Source organism: Dunckerocampus dactyliophorus, chromosome 16 (genome assembly GCF_027744805.1).
Source record: "Dunckerocampus dactyliophorus isolate RoL2022-P2 chromosome 16, RoL_Ddac_1.1, whole genome shotgun sequence".
Classification (NCBI taxonomy): Eukaryota; Metazoa; Chordata; class Actinopteri; order Syngnathiformes; family Syngnathidae; genus Dunckerocampus; species Dunckerocampus dactyliophorus.
Window position 1 is genome coordinate 15367354 of NC_072834.1, and position 20124 is coordinate 15387477.

The 20124-nt window shown below is 42.7% G+C and overlaps 1 protein-coding gene and 1 non-coding gene across 6 annotated transcripts in view; one reads left to right on the forward strand and one right to left on the reverse strand.

Moving 5' to 3' along the window:
* The window catches only part of LOC129168708 (glutamate receptor ionotropic, kainate 1-like), a 28490-nt gene extending 11610 nt beyond the window's left edge, over window positions 1–16880 (forward strand). The window contains exons 10-19 of one of the 5 annotated variants that reach the window (XR_008566319.1): window positions 7433–7549; window positions 8506–8709; window positions 11200–11423; window positions 11509–11627; window positions 12356–12573; window positions 13058–13283; window positions 13426–13676; window positions 13795–13942; window positions 16314–16726; window positions 16796–16880. Coding sequence is in view for 3 of the 5 variants with exons in the window: in XM_054754277.1 (XP_054610252.1) it covers window positions 7433–7549; window positions 8506–8709; window positions 11200–11423; window positions 11509–11627; window positions 12356–12573; window positions 13058–13283; window positions 13426–13676; window positions 13795–13920 (1485 nt within the window). In the remaining 2 variants the exon portion in view is untranslated. The other 4 variants (XR_008566320.1, XM_054754277.1, XM_054754280.1 and 1 more) reach the window with 4 other exon arrangements.
* On the reverse strand, window positions 12692–12763 carry trnaw-cca (transfer RNA tryptophan (anticodon CCA)). Its single transcript has one exon. It is a non-coding gene; the product is annotated as a tRNA-Trp (tRNA).
* Window positions 16881–20124: the final 3244 nt, after the last annotated feature.

Sequence of the window (20124 nt, forward strand, 5' to 3'; positions counted from 1 at the left end):
CTATCCAGTGTAGGTCAATATATGCTGAACTATTGGAACAAAACGTCTTAGCTTTGTTTTATAGTTGACAAAGCTAATTAGTGTAATATCTAATCATACATCTCATTAATAATCAAGTCATTGTGATATTTTTTTTAGGATTGGACCATGGGGAGCAGAGACTGAGGCAGAATTGGCAAAGATACAAAATACAAAAATCAGGTACTCACAGTAGATTAAAGAAAAAAAACAAGCAAAAGCAACAACTCAAGAATTGCTATACAGGCAACAGGAAGCAACAAAAATGGCAGGAAGAGGAGGAATCGGTGAGAGAATTAAGCTTAATATAGGATAGAAAATTACACATCTACAAATACTAGACCATCATAGAGAAGTGGAGGAGGGCGAGACAGGGATACATTACTCACCGTCTGGCGTCTTCCTGCTGCAGCTTTTTAAAACTACTCATTGGGAAGCGGCTGCAGCTGTGTCTCGTTGCTTCCGATATCACCGGCTGTAAAGTGATGATGAGGAAAAAAATTAAGGGCAGCGTGCAAAAGTGGGATGTGACATTGATTTTAGTTTTACAATGGTCAGTGCGTCTGTGTAGGCTCTCAGTCGTACAGGAGTTGTCCATCGAGGAAAAGGCTTCTTGAGACGTCATCTGTACTTCTGAAGTACAGATGACGTCTCAAGAAGCCTTTTCCTCGACAATGGTCAGTGGAAAAACAAAAAACAAATAACGGTACGCACTTTGGACATACCAGGACGAAATGTCGGGACAATGAGAGGTTGCACGGGTCTTTAGCTGTCCCTGAATCTTAATTGTTCATCTTTGCAAGACATTTTGGACCACTCTGCGTTTCCAACTTTGTGGGAACGCTTTGGGGAAGACTCGTTTCAGATGAGTTTGGTGTGGAAGAGGAACATGTCCAGCATCAGTGACCTTTGACATTACAGATGGACACAAATTGTCACAGACACACTCCACAAGTGGATGCAGTAAAGCACACTTTATAGTGTACTATGGTGGGAATCGTATTTAGTATGATGGTCTAGCAGCTGGGGCTGCACAGTGGATGAGTGGTTAGCATGTTGGCCACACAGTCAGGGTATTGGGAAGACCTGGGTTCGAATCTCCGCTTGGGCATCTCTGTGTGGAGTTTGCATGTTCTCCCGTGTGTGGGGGGGTTTTCTCCGGTACTCCGGTTTCCTCCCACATTCCAAAAACATGCATGTTAGGTTAATTGCCGACTCTAAATTGTCCATAGGTATGAATGTGAGTGTGAATTGTTGTTTGTCTATATGTGCCCTGCGATTGGCTGGCGACCAGACCAGTGTGTACAAAAGTATGACTGGAAAGTCAGCTGGGATAGGCTTCAGCATACCCCCTCAACCCTAGTGATGATAAGCGGCACAGAAAATGGTTGGATGGGTCTAGCAGCCGGTTTTTGTTTGTTTGACGTTTCTATTGATTGACCGGCCTGTCAGAAGCTGAAAGCAGCTTTGAAGGTGACGTGTTCTTTTTTTTGATTCAACCCTTTTTTACTGTTTCTACCCTCAGAGGAAATACCTCCTCCATAGCAAACACCACATAAAAGACTGTGCTCATGAAAAATGAATTATCAGTTGTCTGCTGCTGCACTGTTTAGTTGTTGTGCCGCTCGGGAAGATGTGAAGGCCTCTTGACAGAACATTTTTGCTTTTAAAAGTGGATGATTTTTGTGTTGTTTTCATCAGTCTTGGCCTACTTTGGCTTTCAAAGGTAACATTTTATTTGCACATGTTCAAGTGAGTACTCCTCTTGGTCCACTGGTTGTATAACCAAGCCAGAAAGTGGAACTACTTGTAGTATAATAGCATGGGGGTTACCTTTCGGGACCACCACCCAATGGCGAAAAAACGCACGCAATTGATTCGCCCATAAAAATGTTTATTTTTGACATAGGGCTCACTCCTCCCCCTCCAACACTCCTGCTAGCTAAGATTGACATTGAAGTTCCGATCAGCATTTGCATTCGAAGTGACTCTTGTAATTATTAGATTAGATTCAGTTCCATATCGCTCACCTTCTTTCTTCAGTTGCCATTCAGTTGCCACAATCCAGGTTTAAACCCTAAATATGCCTCACACACGTAATAAACACATTGAAAGTATAAAATGTATAGCTACTCAGCACTTATCAACGAGACGAGACGATGCATTTGTGAGATTGAGTCCATGGGAACGAGATGAGACGAGACGGGATTTTAACATTTTCAGAAAAGTACAATGAAAAAATTTGACTGGATAAACAAACTTTTGTATTTAACTACGTCTCAAAACATTGCAGGTGCCTTTTGAAATGTTTGTTGTCCCACAAATTGACGCTAAACCAGAGGTCGGAACCTTTTTGGCTAAGAGTGCCATACAATATTTTTTTAACACTGAATGCAACTAAATGCGTGCCTTTTTAGGCAAGACCGACAATTTTAAAATATAGTAAGTCTCTGCATTTATTCCTTTTAATAATGTTGTTATACTGAAGCTAATCAATAAATAAAATGCTTCCTTCCATTAATGGGACTTCTGGTCCTGCCTGCTTTTGCTGATGGCTTTGTGGTGAGGTTAAGCTTCATGCAGGCGTTGAGGCTTCCATCCGTTAAAACGTGATCGTAGGTTGGTCTTGATGTTTTTTAGATGTGAGAAGGACTGCTCACATGCATACGTAGAGCCAAACATGGTCCATACGGCAACACCCACACGCTGCAGTATGTGGTTCATGATAAGTTAAGATAAGATATGATAAGTTAATTCGCCACATCAAGCATGAATGTTTTGGCAAATTGGCCATCTGTGGACGTCTTTCCTCTCCTCACTATTGCTAAAGAACCAGCAAAGTGGACAGTAGCTCTTGGCATGCCTTCTTCCGACTGTCCCCCGCTGGATATCCATCCATTTTCTATACCGCTTCATCCTCATTAGGGTCGCGGGGGCATGCTGGAGCCTATCCCAGCTGACTTCGGGCGACAGGCGGGGTACACCCTGGACTGGTCGCCAGCCAATCGCAGAAAGGAAGGCAGACTGCCACATGCAGCGCCGCAATTGGATGTGTCTGAAGCTTGGAGCTTGACTTCCCTACGTTTCTCCTACAAATGGTCCTTGAGCTTGTTTGGAGGTTCTAGCAGAGGAGCGCAGCTACTGGTAAACCGATGAATGGTCGTCCGTCGGGGGGACGTCGTCCGCTGCCACCGAGCGCTGAGCTTCGGGAGGGACACACATGGAGCGGTGAGGGAGGAAGGGGACACCCGCCTAGCCAGCCAGATCACCCGAATCAACCCTAGCGATCAATGGGGTGACAGATGTCGCAGCCAGATCGCCCTCACATCCCCCCGCTGGATATTTAGATGCAAATGTAGCATGGCGTGCAAACCTGCTCTCTCCACCTCTGTCCATTCGTGCTGAAATGTATGGAACTCCTCATGTTTCTTTCTTTCTTTTCGCCATCCTCTTTGTCAAAAGTGTTTGCGCTACAATTAGCTAGGCGGGACGTTTACTTCTTGACCTCTCAATTATCCAATTGTAATGGTGTTTGGCGTGAAAATATAGGAAGGACAGTTGGCATCCGCATTGCGGTAGAAAATGGATAGAGGGATTAAAATGCATTATAATGTTTGATATTTTGAACGTTGTTTTAACACTGTGATTTCTGGAATGTTAATGTCAGCAAAAAAAAAGAAAATAAACGAAATGTATAGTGTTAAGAAACGTGTGAGAGCCAGATGCGTATCAAATGAGCCATATATGGCTCGCGAGCCATAGGTTCCCGACCCCTGCGCTAAACAATATTAATGTTACGGCGATATATAATAATAATAACATATGATAATATATCAGAATAATGCAATATTTCCTTTAATATGTCATCTTTCGCTCTGTAAAGTTGTGGCATTGGCATTTGTGACGTGTATTTTCTCACAGGCAATTTGTACTGTCTATCAAACGTTTGCAGCATTTTTTGAAATGCTGGCTTTTCAATTGTAGTAAAGAGCAGCATTTCTTTGGCGATGTATTAAACCACATTCTCTGTGAACGTACACCATTTTGTAGTGTTCCGTTTGTATTTACTTTGCCGATCAGACGACTCAGTGACAATTTGTCTGATAGCAGCAATGAGACCGGTGGAGGTTGGGGCTGGGGCTCCTCCCATTTCCTCTTGTTGATTATGCTAAACTCCTGTGGCTCTACGGACAAGCTAATCAGATGGTGGTTGTTTGTGTTGGTGTGTCCGTGTGTCTCACTGGTATCCTCTTGGCAGGACCCACAAGGTTAAGGAGAATCGACACCGTGTCCTCTGTGCTTTTGTTCCATGTTCTGTGTTGGCATCGTGAGTTTTTTTCCAGATGGGAAAACTGGGTCAGGTGGATATGTTTACATGTGCAAGTTTGTTTTTTCACGTTGCCACCACTTTCGAACAAATTCAGCATATTGGCTTGTTCGTGTTGATGGGCTCACCTTGCTTGTTATTAATATGCCCACATGGGGGCTGTGGCTTTTGGCTTTGCAATCATCTTTTTTCCGCATAACTTTTACTACATTACCTTGCATTGCTCCTCACAAGGCACGACTCTCTTGCTGTGTGTATGCTAGTGGCCCCGCCTCTCCTCACAGAGACAAAGCGACTATATGACTGACATGAAGTCTCACTCTGTTTGCTGTTGTTCAACGGAGCGTGTAGGTGCTGAACCAATGCACAGAGTGAATGCTCTTCCTGTCTGTTTGGAGGTGAGAGACAAGGAAAACAGACACGCATGCACATGGCAATATCTGGCTGCGGACAAAATTATCCGATTCATTTTCATTTATTATGTGATTCGTTTATTTGTTAATTATCGCAAGACAGTATTTTTTATGAATGAGAAATCCCTTTGTGTTTTGATCTTGTGAGATCTCGTGACAGCCCTACTAATGAATGGTAATGTAAGATGATCCATGAACTAGTTGAACTAGCACTAGACGCTAGCAAGATAGAGAAGGCGTTTTTTTAAGCCGCATCTACATAATCCACACTGATTGTCTGTTGTATTTCCAGTCATGACTTACCATTGTATCTTGTGTAACTTGTCTTCACCTCGCTGCAATGCAAGTTTTGAGGCTGGATTGACTGTCGGCCTGATTGACTGACAGGCGAAATCTTTGCCTTACTCACTCTGCCTCAATTTGGCGGCATCTAGTCAGCAAGCTGGAGTTATCCGCCTAGCTTCTTCAAGCAATGGGGTTAGTTTGGAGCTCCGAGCTACAAGGGAGACATAACACACCAAGAAAAATTAATGAAAAAATAAAAATAAAAAAAAATTATATATATATATATATATATATATATATATATATGTCTCTTGTCTATATATATATATATATATATATATATATATATATATATATATATATATATATATATATATATATATACTGTATGTTCATAAAAACATTTGTTTCCCATTTATTCCATGTAAATATGCATCTAATTAAATTCAGGCTTGACACAAAAATTGTATCACACCAATAAAAGAGGCCGTTTCGGCCGGCCCTGCCATATACTGTAGGTGTCCATTATTTACTTTTCAGGGAGTTGGCAACCCTGTATTAACCTGTATTATCATGTATTAATGAATTATTACCAATTTATGGTAAATAAGATGAGGTTTCTGCGTGAACAAGGGCCCATTTTTGGAGCAAAAAATCCAAAGCACTTTTGGACCAAAAATCTGCTAATTTGTGGGTCTGTGAATCCATCCATCCATTTTCCTCTGCTTATCCGGGTCCGGTTTGTGGGGGCAGCAGTCTCAGTAGGGAAGCCCAGACTTCCCGGTCACCTCGTCCAGCTCCACTGGGAGGACACCAAGGCGGTCCCAGGTCAGCTGTGAGACATAATCCCTCCGGCCTTCTCCCAACTGGGCATGACCGAAACACCTCACCAGGGAGGCGTCCGGGAGGCATCTGGACTAGATGCCTGAGCCATCTCAACGGCTCTTCTCGATGTGAAGGAGCAGTGGCTCCATTCTGAGCTCCTCCTGGATGAGCAAGCTCCTCACCCTATCTCTTAGGGTGAGTCCAGCTACCCTATAGAGTAAACTCATTTCCCCCGCTTGTATCCGCGATCTCGTTCTATCGGTCACAATCCAAAGCTCATGACTACCGTTATATGGTGAGGGTGAGAACATAGATCGATCGGTAAATTGAGAGCTTTGCCTTTCGGCTCAGCTCTCTCTTCGCCACGACGGTCTGGTACAGAGACTGCATTACTGCAGATGCTGCGCCGATCCGTCTGTCGACCTCACGCTCCAACCTTCACTCACTCGTGAACAAGACCCCAAGATACTTGAACTCGTCCACCTGGGGCAGGACCTCATTCCCAACCCGATGGGAGAAATCCACCCTTTTCTGACTGAGAACTGATTTAGCCCTTGCCTATTTGAAAACAAGACCCTTGTCAGAGGATCGACAAGTTTGACACATTTGAGGCTTTCTGAAAAAATGTACAAAATATGTCAAATTCTATTGTTGCTTTTAGCATAAGAAGACATATTATTACAAGCTCAAGTATTAAAGATAATACATCACAACACGTAATAGCAATCCCTAGATGGCATGCATATACAGTATGCACCCTGCTGGCTGAAAGTACAGTACAGGACAATTGAGGACCATGCTTGGACATTGTTACATTCTCGTCCTGTTGAAAAAGTGCAATTTTATTTTGGCCACTCGTCCAGAAGAGCATTTGTGAGGTCAGAGGTTAGAGAGTTTTCACACCAAACTCATCCAATCATACTTTTGTTCACAAGAGACAGAAAAGGGGTCTTCTCCAAAGTGTCCCAACAGCATACAAATGTCCAACATGTCTTGTTAAGATGCAGAAGTAACAAGTAAGAACTCTGGTCCAAACTTACTGTATATGAATTCATTCATTGATTAGAATGGTGGTGCGACCCGATACGTTTGTCATAGATTGTTGAAACGGTTTAAAAAAAGTGGAAATGGCACTTCCTGTAGAGCCACGTTCAGTCAGAAACATCATGGTACAAGGAATGGGTCTCCATGTAAAAATAGTAGACAGATGTTACTCTGGCAGACAGTAGAAGACACCCTGTCTCTGCCTTCATTGACTGTAAAAGTGCACTTGTTTCATGTTCTTAACAATATGACATCGTTGCTCTTTAGCAGTGAGGGGATTTGAGGGTCCAGCAGCTGTCAGACGTCTGATCCAGTGTGAAACCAAGAGTGTGGATTATGTCGCCTCCTGCCATTGTCCACTCATTCACTGACCTCACGTGACCCCGCCACACGCTCCGTTCCCTGCAGGGACATGATTGACACTTCCTATTCCCGCTGCACCATTCACTTCCCAATGAACTGTGGTATTGTCGTCCCCGTGCAACGGGTGTACATTTAAAGCCACTTTTGTGCCTTCCAGATCGCCGTGTGGAACTCGTACAAAGGCATGAACCTCATCGAGAAGTCCACGCGGGAGAAGAACGTGAACGTGACCGACTCCCTCGCCAACAGGACGCTGATTGTCACCACCATCCTGGTGAGGAGGGTGAAAGAGAGGACACAAGCCAAGAGACAAATTATGAATAGTCTTTATTTTCATCGACAGAGACATTTCATTAGGTACACCTGTAGACACTTTAGAACAGGGGTGTCTAAAGTGTGGTTTTTACATGTTCCCCAGACAAAATTAAACACGAGCCGTATTAGAACATTAATTGTTGTTATTTATTAGTTTGCATGGTATCTGGAGATTGCTAGGATATGCTGTCATGTACTTACTAGCCTGGTAGTCCTTAAATTAACTCATTTTTGCAGCATTTAGCCCTGGCCACTTTGGATTTACTTCATTTTCAAGTTGAACTTATAGTAACAACATGTTTTTTGTTGCGGTTGTACAACCTTGCTGCACCGTACTGAGAGCCGTTTCTGATATTTTGACCTTTTCATATAGCAAAATTACCTAATCAAAATATTAGGAAAGTGTTTAGCACAATAATCAATACTGTATATTGTGAAATGACAGTGTCAATCTAAAGTGAGCACTGTTATCTTTTTACGGCAGCATTTTCGCATTGGATGGCATTTGAATGTGTACCTAATTACGTGTCCAGTGATTGTACATGTTGTATATACAATGTTGCCCACAGGTCTGCAGTCTGCCTGAGGCATTTGTAGCTATTTCGTCTAATTTACATAATTGGCCATAACGACATTATCTCAAGTCTTTATGTTGTGTAGTGAGCGACGCAAAACATTCATGATGTTTCCTGGACACCATGTAAGTGTGTGTTGGTTTTAAAGATAATGTACACATCATTGTACATATAATATAGCACAATATTAATGAACTGGTGTGTTACAATGCGCAACCAAGTCATTTGTGGTTGCTTTTTCAGGATTCTAATTGGCCAAGATGGGGGCCGCCGCAAATGAATGTATGGGAAACGCTTTATGTGCTGCCTAAAAAAAGGACAATGTTATTTTACGCTGCAGGAGAATCCATACGTGATGTACAAGAAGTCAGACAAGGAGCTGTCCGGCAATGACCGCTTTGAGGGATACTGCCTGGACCTCCTCAAGGAGCTCTCCAACATCCTGGGCTTCACCTACGAAGTCCGCCTGGTGGCCGACGGCAAGTACGGCGCACAGAACGACAAAGGAGAGTGGAACGGCATGGTCCGCGAGCTCATCGACCACGTGAGTCGGCCATTTTAGCGTTGTTGTTATTGTCATAGTGTTCATTTTAATCCTGGGCAAGCATCATTCATTTGCATGGGTGGGATTAAGGCGGGGGTGTCCAAACTTTTTCCACTGAGGGCCGCACACTGAAAAATGAAAGGATGCAAGGGCCACTTTGATATTTTGTAAACCAACACATTTAGATACTGTATGCTAAGAGGTTATTTACTGTGTATTTCAAGAAAAAAATGCATCTCACCAACCTTTTTGAAAGCGAGAGCTACTCCTTGGGTACTGATTAATGCCAAGGGCTACCAGTCTGATACCCACTTCTGAAATAGCCAATTTGCTCAGTTCACCTTTAACTATATGTTATTATTAATAATTAATGATGCTCATTTATGAGAAGATACCGATCATGTTAATTTCTCACAATAAATATCAATTTAATAAGAAAAGAAACAGATATATATCAATATGAAACACTTTATGTCTATATTTTCTCTAAGTGCAAGTGTTTTGCAAACAACAGTCCTAGGAAATCACAATGTCCCATTTTCACTAGCCACCAATCATGACTTACTTTGCACCATGTTTGTACAAATAATAAATCATGTAATATACAAAAATGAACTTTCAGATTCTTAAACAAATTTGATTAGATTTTGAACTTGACACCAAAACTGCAGCATTTTTAACATGATCAAATGCTACATTTCACAAACACATTTAACATTCTTCTTACCATCGTAGTTGCCCCCCGTTGAACGCCGGAGAGAGTGGCGATCACATCGCATCCATATTTCTCGTCTTCAAGTGCAGTTTTAGCAATTAGCATCATTGCTTCTTTGACAAACTCCCCGTCTGAAAAGGCCTTCTTTTTTTCTTCATCAAGAATTGCGGAGCTCTAAATGAGGTTTTGGTTGCTTTTTGGGAGTTTTTAACTGGTCTCCTGAAAAAAGACTGCTGTTTGCACAAAGCTGCCTTTAACTGGCGGCCTCTTTCTGCTCCTAGCGTGTGTGACACGTTGTAAAATGTCTCTCCACATTGTGCGCCTTTGCCGTTGCTGCAGTCTTCCCGCAAATGAGACGCACGCAGGCTCCTTTCACAGCGGTAAAAAAAAAAACTCTACCTCCAATTCATCGTGGAAATTAGATGTTTTCTTTCTTTCTTCTGCCATCAGTCCGTCATCTCATTTTCGCTGCGCCCGCCAGCTTGAATCCTCTATGTTTGTATGATCGCCACAAACGCTATGTTTTGGTCATGCGCACAATACTGATCGTTGAACTATTTATTTTTCTTTCTTGAGGTGCAGCTCACTGGTAAGTGGCGCTATTTGAGCTATTTTTAGAACAGGCAACTCATGTGGTTCTTATGAGCGACCTGGTGCCCGTGGGCACCGTGTTGGTGACCCCTGCTGTAGGTGAAAAAGCGTATTATTAGTATGAACTTTGGTCTTTTCTTGTTTTTTCCCATTTTTGCTGTTATTGTTTCTTTGTAGTTTTCCATATAGTTCGACTTTCTTCTTAATAATCAGTTTTCTTTTGTAATGTTTTGACATCCATCCATCCATTTTGTATGCCGCTTCTCCTGATCAGGGTCACGGGGGTATGCTAGAGCCTATCCCAGCTAACTTCGGGCGACAGGTGGGGTACACCCTGGACTAGTCGGCAGCAAATCGCAGGACAAACAACCATTCACACTCACATTCATACCTATGGACAATTTAGAGTCTCCAATTCACCTAACATGCATGTTTTTGGAATGTGGGAGGAAACCGGAGTACCCGGAGAAAACCCACGCACGCACGGGCAGAACATGCAAACTCCACACACAAAATTCAGAGATTTGAACTCAGGTCTTCTCGATCTCCTGACTGTGACTGTGTGGCCAACATGCTAACCACTAGACCACCGTGCGGCCTATTTTGACGTTATTCTCATAATATTATTTTATTTTATTACCTAATTTACCAAAAATTACAACTTTATCTTGTTTTGTTTGTTTCTCATAGTGTTACAACTTTTAAAATGTAACATATTTTTTCTTTAATATTTCAAGTCTATGCTACTAAAATGATATTATTTATCTTGGTAATATTCAGAGTTTATTCTGATAAAATTGTGATTTTTTTTTGTCATTGGAATATGACTTTTTTTTCTCTGAATATTTTGACTTTATTCTGATCTTTTTTTTAAATGTATTTTTTAAAATATTTCAAGTTTATGCTAAAATAACATTATTTTTCTCCTAATATTACATTATTTTTGTAAAAATTAAAACTTTTTCTCATTTGATTACAACTTTTTTCTTTTAATTTTCTTTGTATTCTTGTAAAATGACTTCTGATTTTTCCCATTTTTGCTGTTGTTTTTTTTAAATTTTGTTTTGTTGTTAAATTATACTCTTTGAAAGTGCCAATAAAAAAGAGCTGCGGGCCAGACTTTGACACCCCTGCATTAAGCCTTACATTAACCTTCATCTTCCTCCTTCCTCCTCCTCCTCCAGGTGGCCGACCTGGCTGTGGCACCCTTGACCATCACCTACGTTCGGGAGAAGGTCATCGACTTCTCCAAGCCCTTCATGACGCTGGGCATCAGCATCCTGTACCGCAAACCCAACGGCACCAACCCGGGCGTGTTCTCCTTCCTTAATCCTCTGTCTGCTGACATCTGGATGTACGTGCTGCTGGCCTGCACGGGGGTCAGCTGTGTACTCTTTGTCATCGCCAGGTAACAGCGTGGGACTGCATAGATGCACAACACCGGGGAATGGAGCTCTGTGATTTAACAGCATTTTTTCCTTTATGAATTGCAGGTTTACTCCATATGAGTGGTACAACCCACATCCATGCAACCCATCCTCCACTCTCATCCAAAACAATTTCACTTTGCTCAACAGCTTCTGGTTTGGTGTCGGTGCTCTCATGCGTCAAGGTATTATTATCTCACGGTAAACACAGGAGCAAAATAAACTACTAACACGGCGCCACTTTCAGACTTTGGTTACAACAATAGTCATGTAAAAGTGTTGCTTCTTATTGATGGTTTACATGTTTACATCAGCTAATGGTTGAAGCTAGCTCAGACTGTTAACTTGATATAACTATCTAAACGGTGCTACTAATTCTTAGTGAAGATTTAAAATGTTTCACAAGATGTGTCCAAGTGTTATTTGTTGACTGTGATCATTTTTGAGTGGATAACGACAGGTTAAAAATGCTGAAGGTCAGCTATGATGACAATTAGCTGTTAATGCTAGCTTGCTTGCTTCCCCAAGATGACCAACGTTGTCAAGCGTAAGCAAATGTTTTTCATTTAGAAAAAGTGATATTTTTGACTCACATCCTTGTCTAGTGCTATGAATTTCCACCTTGCAGGACAATTAAGGCAGGTTTTATTTGTATTTTTTATGGATGTACTAAGCCTGGTTGTACACAGCTAAACCTATGGTGATAGGTGTAGTTAAATGTTAAATGTCAGACAATGGCCTTCCTCAAACACTAAGTTGCAAGCTTGAAACCGTCTCTGATTTTTTAAGTAGTGTATCCTGCAAGTTAAATCTATGTTAGTAGTGTTTTGGTGTCTTGTGATGATCAAAACAGTTGTGCTAACACTACTTTCTATGACCACAATTAGCATTACGCCACGTTGTCTTGTGTCAGGTTCCGAGCTGATGCCGAAGGCTCTGTCCACGCGTATCGTCGGGGGCATCTGGTGGTTCTTCACCTTGATCATCATCTCCTCCTACACGGCCAACTTGGCCGCCTTCCTCACCGTGGAGAGGATGGACGCGCCCATCGACTCGGCCGACGACCTGGCTAAGCAAACCAGGATTGAATACGGTGCAGTGAGGGACGGATCCACCATGACCTTTTTCAAGGTGGGCTCCTGTTTGGTGTTGACATGGCCACGCAGTAATAGCCCCTTCAGTAGGTACACATTCTAATGCAATCCAGAATAAAACTCTTGTCTTTACACATCGAAATTTAATAAACAAATGACCCCGACGTGATTTGAACACGCAACCTTCTGATCTGGAGTCAGACGCGCTACCGTTGCGCCACGAGGTCACTTCAGTGCTAATTTTATTTACCCTGTTATCCTCTGTCCACTGGTACCACCCCTCTGGGCCCAGCAGGGGTGACCCACGCTGGGCTTTATCCTGGCAGATTGCAGCCTGTGATTACTAGCGCCTGGATAAGAAGACACGGCCTGTGTTTGATGGCTCGAACAAATTGAATCAGCTGGATGAGATTTAGAGCACAGCTGCCCCATTTTGTCTGACTTAACACACACACGCACACACTCGCCTCGTGTTTTTATCTGTTTATATGTGTGTCTGTGTGCGTGTGTGTGTGTGCCAGAAATCCAAGATCTCCACCTACGAGAAGATGTGGGCCTTCATGAGCAGCAGGAAGAACACAGCACTGGTCAAGAACAACCGGGAGGGCATCACGCGTGTCCTCACCACCGACTACGCCATGTTGATGGAGTCCACCAGCATTGAGTACATCAGCCAGAGGAACTGTAACCTCACGCAGATAGGAGGACTCATTGACTCCAAGGGCTACGGAGTGGGAACGCCCATCGGTGAGGAAGAACAACAAAAGTTATTAAATCAGAGGTTCAGGGTCCAGCCTAAGCAAAATAACTTTTCAGGCATCACTAACACTCTAGTCCAACCTCTGATTGATTGACTCATTGATTAAGAGCTGTGGCTCTGCTGGTCCAGGTTCTCCGTACAGAGACAAGGTGACCATCGCCATCCTGCAGCTTCAGGAGGAAGGAAAGCTGCACATGATGAAGGAGAAGTGGTGGCGAGGCAACGGCTGCCCGGAGGAGGACAACAAGGAGGCCAACGCTTTGGGTGTGGAAAACATTGGCGGCATCTTCATCGTGCTTGCCGCCGGCCTGGTCCTGTCTGTGTTCGTGGCCATTGGCGAGTTCATATATAAGGCTCGCCGGAACGCAGACATTGAGGAGGTGAGCTGGGGTGGGGAGGAGATGGTGGTGATGGTGGGGCCCCGCAGCAACAGGAAGTGCTGGCAATAACCGCATGCTTCTCCATGTTTGTGTGTCTCTGCATGCTGCTGGCTGTCAGGCCTTTTGTTTCTTTTACGGGGTGCAGTCCCGCCAGTTTCAGCGGCGTGGCTCCACCTCCTCCTCGGGCACCTCCTTGTCTACCGACCTGGAGAGCGGCAAGCTGCTTGGTGATGACACAGAGTAACCGTGGCAACTGTAGATGATAGGTTTGTAACACCTGAGCAGATGTTTTAATCTTTGACCCCCCATTTTGCACCTGCTCCTTGACCTTTCACCCTGCATCCATCCGCTCTCCGTCCTCCAAATGCCCCTTCACTGAACCAACCCTGCAATTTTACACCACACTTTTGTGTCATGAAAAGTTGCCTTGTGAGCTCAAACTTATCAACTTGCTTGAAGCAATGTGATTGTTATCTAATCTCAATTCTTTTAAACCTCAGGAATGATTGTTTCATATCAAATCAAGATCTGTCGTTGTCACAGTAAAAATAGAATACTGCAGGCATTATGCTTTTATTTAAGGCTACAAAGCGGCACTTAACAATGCATGAAAGTTCTGCATGAACACTATTGACTTTTTGCTAGAAAGTAAACATCTAGAAAAAGACGCTTACAAGATCAAATCAGAACAAGGAAAACTCTATGCCATATTCAGTGGTTCGGTTCGGTTTAAAGGTCCGTTCATTTTGGGTACAGTACAGAACAAAACATAAAACATAAAAATGCTTAGCTTTTGTGCTTGTGCTTGATTTTTTTTTTAAATGGAACATAAACAAACTGCAAGCAGGTAATTCTGCATTTCTCAAACAAAAAATACAAATAATAAAAAAAAGAAATAAAATATAATAGTATGCATCTTTTAAGTGCAACGATGCAGACAGTTTGAAGAGTGTGAATGATTATCCATCCATCCATTTTCTATGCCGCTTATCCTCACCAGCGTATGCTGAATCCTATCCCAGCTGACTTTGGGCGAGAGGCGGGGTACACCCTGGACTGGTTGCCAGTCAATTGCAGGACACATAAACAACCATTCACACTCACATTCATACCTATGGACAATTTAGACTCACCAATTAACCTAACATGCATGTTTTTGGAATGTGGGAGGAAACCGGAGTACCGGAGAAAACCCCCCCACACACGGGGAGAACATGCAAACACCACACAGAGATGCCCAAGCGAAGATTCGAACCAGGGTTTTCCCGATCTCCTGACTGTGTGGCCAACATGCTAACTACTCGTCCACTGTGCAGCCCCGGTTATACATATACTGTATAAGCCACACCGGACTATAAGATGCAGGTGTATGCAGGTGTCATAAAAAGAAATATTTAGTGCACAGAAAGATGTTACACAGAAAGATTTTTTAAGCTTTTAATAAAATAAATGCTTTTTTTTCAAACAGTGCGTGCCAAACAGTGGTGCAACACGGCTACTTTAACAGTGCAGAACAGTAGACGGCTAGTTAAACAATGCCGAATAGTGCATGTAACATAGATGACAGTAGCCTACCCGAAAAGTCATTCATTGCCGTCCTCTTGGGAACTAAAACCACAAAAGTCTTCTTTTTCCATGTCAGAATTGATCAGCGTTAATATTCCTTCGTCACACACGTCGTCGGGCTCTCTCTCTCTCTTTTGGTGTGCTTGCCGTGTCCCCCTCTTCATCTGGCATTCGTCCAAGCCTTTCGATACCCGTTGAACATAGTGTTTGCTCTACGCTGTCAGGATCCACCAACAGACTTGTGCAAAAGTTGCACAGTTTCTTCTCTGACAGCCAAATCCATCGCCTGTAACTTGAAAACGGCATAATTTCTTGTTGTCACTGCGCATGTGCACAACGTGTCTACATTCCGGTACAGTAGGTGGTGGTATGCAAATGCAAAAGTTTAGCAAATGCCGAGAATGGTGGCTTTGTGGCGTTTTTTGGTTGTTTCCTGAACGTTTTTGCCGGTATGATGGACTACCTTAGTAATAGCGTTTTCCGAAATACATATTTAAACGATTAGTAGTAGTTCTGAAGCATGCAAGATGTCACAAGATTAGAACGATGATTGGTCACTCACAGCTGCCTAGTACACACATATATGTGTGTAGCATGCACACACACACACACACACACACACACACCCACACACACACACACACACACACACACAAGCAGTCTCAGAGAGACAATCAACAATTTACATTCACGTTGTTTCAACAGTAGCTAACATTGGGAGCTAAACTTTGTCAAATTCATTAGCTCATTAGCTGACAACAAACATAACTAGTGCACATGGGCATTTTACCTCCGGTGTACATTACATACTCAAAGCAGAAAGAGGATGGGATATAATGCTTGCAGTACGTTTGAATGCTGGCGCCTTATAGGCAGTTGGACGAACTCATCGGGAAGGCTAAGTGTTTCCAAACAATAGAAGAAGGTTTTCAGGCTCCGATGAAAAAAAGCCTGCTATAAAAGATGGCTATGTCCTTAATTAGGGAGTGATCCACTCATGTGGTCACATGATCTGACTGTTGACTTGTGTGGCTCTGGACTTGACCCAAACACACCGGTTGTGTCTTCCAGAGTGTGTCTTTCTCGGTTCTGATGGAGGACGTGGGCGTCTTCTCCCAAGGCCTGAGGCGGAGGTTGAGACAACGGCCATCTTGTGTCTGTACTGCACACACGCAGGACACCAACACATCGTGAGAATGGACTGAACCAAAACTAAAAACAGACTGCCAGCATACACGTTTAGAGTGTTTGTGCGTCCATTTTCCTTTTCTTTTAGTACTGTTTGTGTGTCAGCGTAACATACTTTATGCCCTTAGTGTTTTGCTCACTTTAAAGTCACCTGATCGTGGAAATATTGACCTTCACAGTAAAACTATTTTGCATTTTTTTCAAAACACCTGCCTTATTTGTGTGTGTGCAAGGATATGTGTATGCGTGTTGTGTGTGTGTTGACATGAAGACTCTCCATTGGATGCCTACAGGAAGTAAGTGTCCACCTAGCAGTACCATTCAGTTTGGTACCATGTGTTAATGATTGTGTTTCCATTGTTTAGGCCTTCTCGGCCCAGGCTTGACCTTTCAACTGTGTCTTGGCTGTGGCTCTGAGCATGAACACCTTCTTCTTCTGCACACTCCAGGTAGGTTGTCAATGGATCCCTCTTAAAGACAATGTTTGACTTTTCAGAATCAGGCTTTTTTGGCCCATTTTGTGTGAAGAAACTGCCCAATAAATGTGCTCTCCTTAATTGTCAAAAGAGCCATTTTGCCTCTTTTTCCAGTAATTAAAGAAAAATACTCTGGAGATGCTAAATATTACACAGCTTATAAAATTTTAAAAGTTTTAATCTTTTTAAAATTGTACCTGTTCCAACAACATAATTCAACAAACAGAAGTGCAGAATGCATGCGTAGGCCTACTTAGAAATTATTTAAACACCGACCTATGCAAGCCTTTTTGAGTTTTTCCCGTATTTGTGTAAAATGAAAACAAAACGTAACCAACTATAACATTAAAAAACACATCAGAGTTCACATATCCGCATACCAGTGCTGTCTGCTCAATATTGTTTACATCACTTGAGACATCACAGGCAATTCAATATGTTTACACCGAATGAATGTCATCAATTTGCCTGCTGGTGATGTTTGTTGCCATTCTGTTGGCCCTGCCTTTGACTGTCTTTGCCGAGAAAGTCATTTTTTTCATTTTATAAATAATTTCCTGTTTATTTTTTAATTTGGAGAATAGATGCTCTGATGTTTTTATGAACGATTCTTTCATGTATTCGCCATCTGTGAATGGCTTCCCCCTCCTTACTATCTCCAGTGCAGTCACAACGCGAGCATCTGGAGTTGAGTTTGGCGCTTCATCCACTTCTTGAAAGCGTGTTTGCTCTGCTCAACATTCCATAGTAGTTCCGAAATCTTTCTCTTACGCCCATCTGTAGTTGGGTACTTTTCAGAAAAAGCTGAGTGCTTTTTTTGATAATGTCTTTCAACGTTACATTTTTTTCTACTTGCCAATTTCTCACCACATACTGTATCAAGCACGTGGGTGAGCCAGCATATTTGGCAGTGAAGACAAAGGAATATGCCCACTCACAATTAAAGTTTCTATTTTCTTTTCATATTAGGGACGTATTCATATTAGGGACGTATTCATGGCTATGGCTAGTTTACCACGGGGGTGGCATACTCAACAAGACGTCTTTTTCGTGTATCACTGCACACTGCACACCCACAAACAGCGGTCTTTTCTGGTCTCATTGGACATTTTTAGAGACTCTAAATGAAAAAAATGTATCACTCTTTGGAGTGATACATAATGCTTTGAGTTTATTTTAAATCCTACTCATTCTCAGCAATTACTGATAGACCCTAGTGAGGACAAGTGGCATAGAAAATGGATGGATGGGTTCACTTTCTGCGTTTACCAGGTTAACCTTTTCCAGTGAAAGAAAAAGATGAAGATGTGTAAGAGTAAAATGAATAGAGGTGGTAAAAACTTTACTTTATGACTTTTGATGATAGCTAAAAACAAGTTTTGTGTATTTTTTTTAAATGGATTGTTATGCAGGTTCTTCCTGAGAGAATTAGACTCAGCTTCTCTTAATCTCTTCATGTAATGACTTTTTTCTTTTTTATGCGATGGAGATTAATTCTGGGATTGAGCGTAATAGCGTTTGCTGGCCCATAATCTTCCCAGCACCGTCGTTCTTGATCAAAACCGAAGCGGCTGTATTCCCTCCGCTCCCTACCGTCATTATCTAATCCATCATGAATGAGGGCAGGGATTACACTGCTGACCTTGGCATTCAGCACGTCTGAGCCGGGCCCCGGGCCCAGTGGAATGACCTCACCTGAACGACACGCCACTGGCGGCCCGGCGATGCTTCTATCTTGGTCTCGCTGCTTCTCTCGCCCCCCGCTAAAACCTTTTTGTCCCGTTAAAATCCGAATGCGGCGCCGTCAGCCTCGGCCAGGAGAGATGAAGCGATAGCGCTCGTGTTTGTTTGGGCCTTCAGCAGCAAGGTCACAGATTAGAGATCCAAAAAGGGCTCTGAAATAAACCTCCACAATCTGATGTTTAGAACTAAGCACTAAACAACAGTAACAACATAAATGAAAATAATGAATGTCTAAATCATTCAAGTTTTTTATTTACTTATGTGTATTTATTCTTATTTTATTTTCTTATTTTTCTTAGCTCTCCTATCTTGCTTTCTTTGTTTTATTTGTCAGTAAATCACTACTCTGTAGAAATATCTGGTGAGGAATAGTCATCGCTGCCCAGAGGCGTTCCTCCTTTTAAGGTTGCCTCATTTAGCAACAATAAAATGCAGAGCTGATATACACCATTGCAAACACTGGGCGTCCTCCTCCCTCCTGGCTGGGAGTGATTCCGGAGGGAATGCTGTCATCTGCTGGTAGCTGTGGATTTAACACAGCTGTCAATCAACACACCTCCTTTCAACGCTCATGCCTGTTTAGCATTATTATTATTATCATTATTATCATGGTCACGACAAAGATGAACTACGTCGTCACTAAAGATTCCCTTTGATCCATCTTCATCCAGACTTGGATTATTGGGCATTTATCCTGTATGATATAGCAAACTTGTTTACCTGCTCTTTACCTGACATTTAGTCTGAATTAATAAAGTCTATACAACAATATGATTAGTTAAAGTTTCTCCCTTGGGATGTGCTTGATTGACGCCCAATATGAGAGCTGCATCATAAATTTTGCCTTCACAAAGATAATAATGCTCACTTTTGATTGACAGTGTCTATTATTGTGAGACAGTGACACGCTAAAGCCAGCAGATGGAGCTGTGGTGAAAAAAGCGTGCTTTGTGTGGCAGTTATCACCCACTTTGTCACTTGCATTGCCCATAATAAGCCTCTTGTGTGTATTTGTTGAAATGGCTCTTTAAAAGACAGGTCATCCCCAAAACAAACACACGCACGCATGTACTGAGTATGAAATGGTATCAGATTGCATCATAAGCGAGCATGCTGCATGCTCTATTTCCTTCCACAATTTCTGCTATTTTGGCACAGGTGTTCATTCTTAGCTCCACTTGTTACACACAACTTAGGGGTTGTTTTAGCAGGTTCAACTCATGTCACCCGAGACATTTAATTGGACCCGAGCCTCCGTGGAATGGGAGGGGGCTTGGGGGGTCACATTCCTCTCCAGCCTGCCTGTTTGTGTGGTTTATATGCGTAAAGTGCGCAATGGGCCAGACAGGAGCGTGTCTAGACTACACTGACACCAGCACGTAGGGCGCAAGGGGGGCCGTCCCCCATAAGCGAGTGGACCGAGTCAGAACACCGAACGGTTCGAGTGAAGTCTCAGGAGGAGGGGGGCAGGCAGG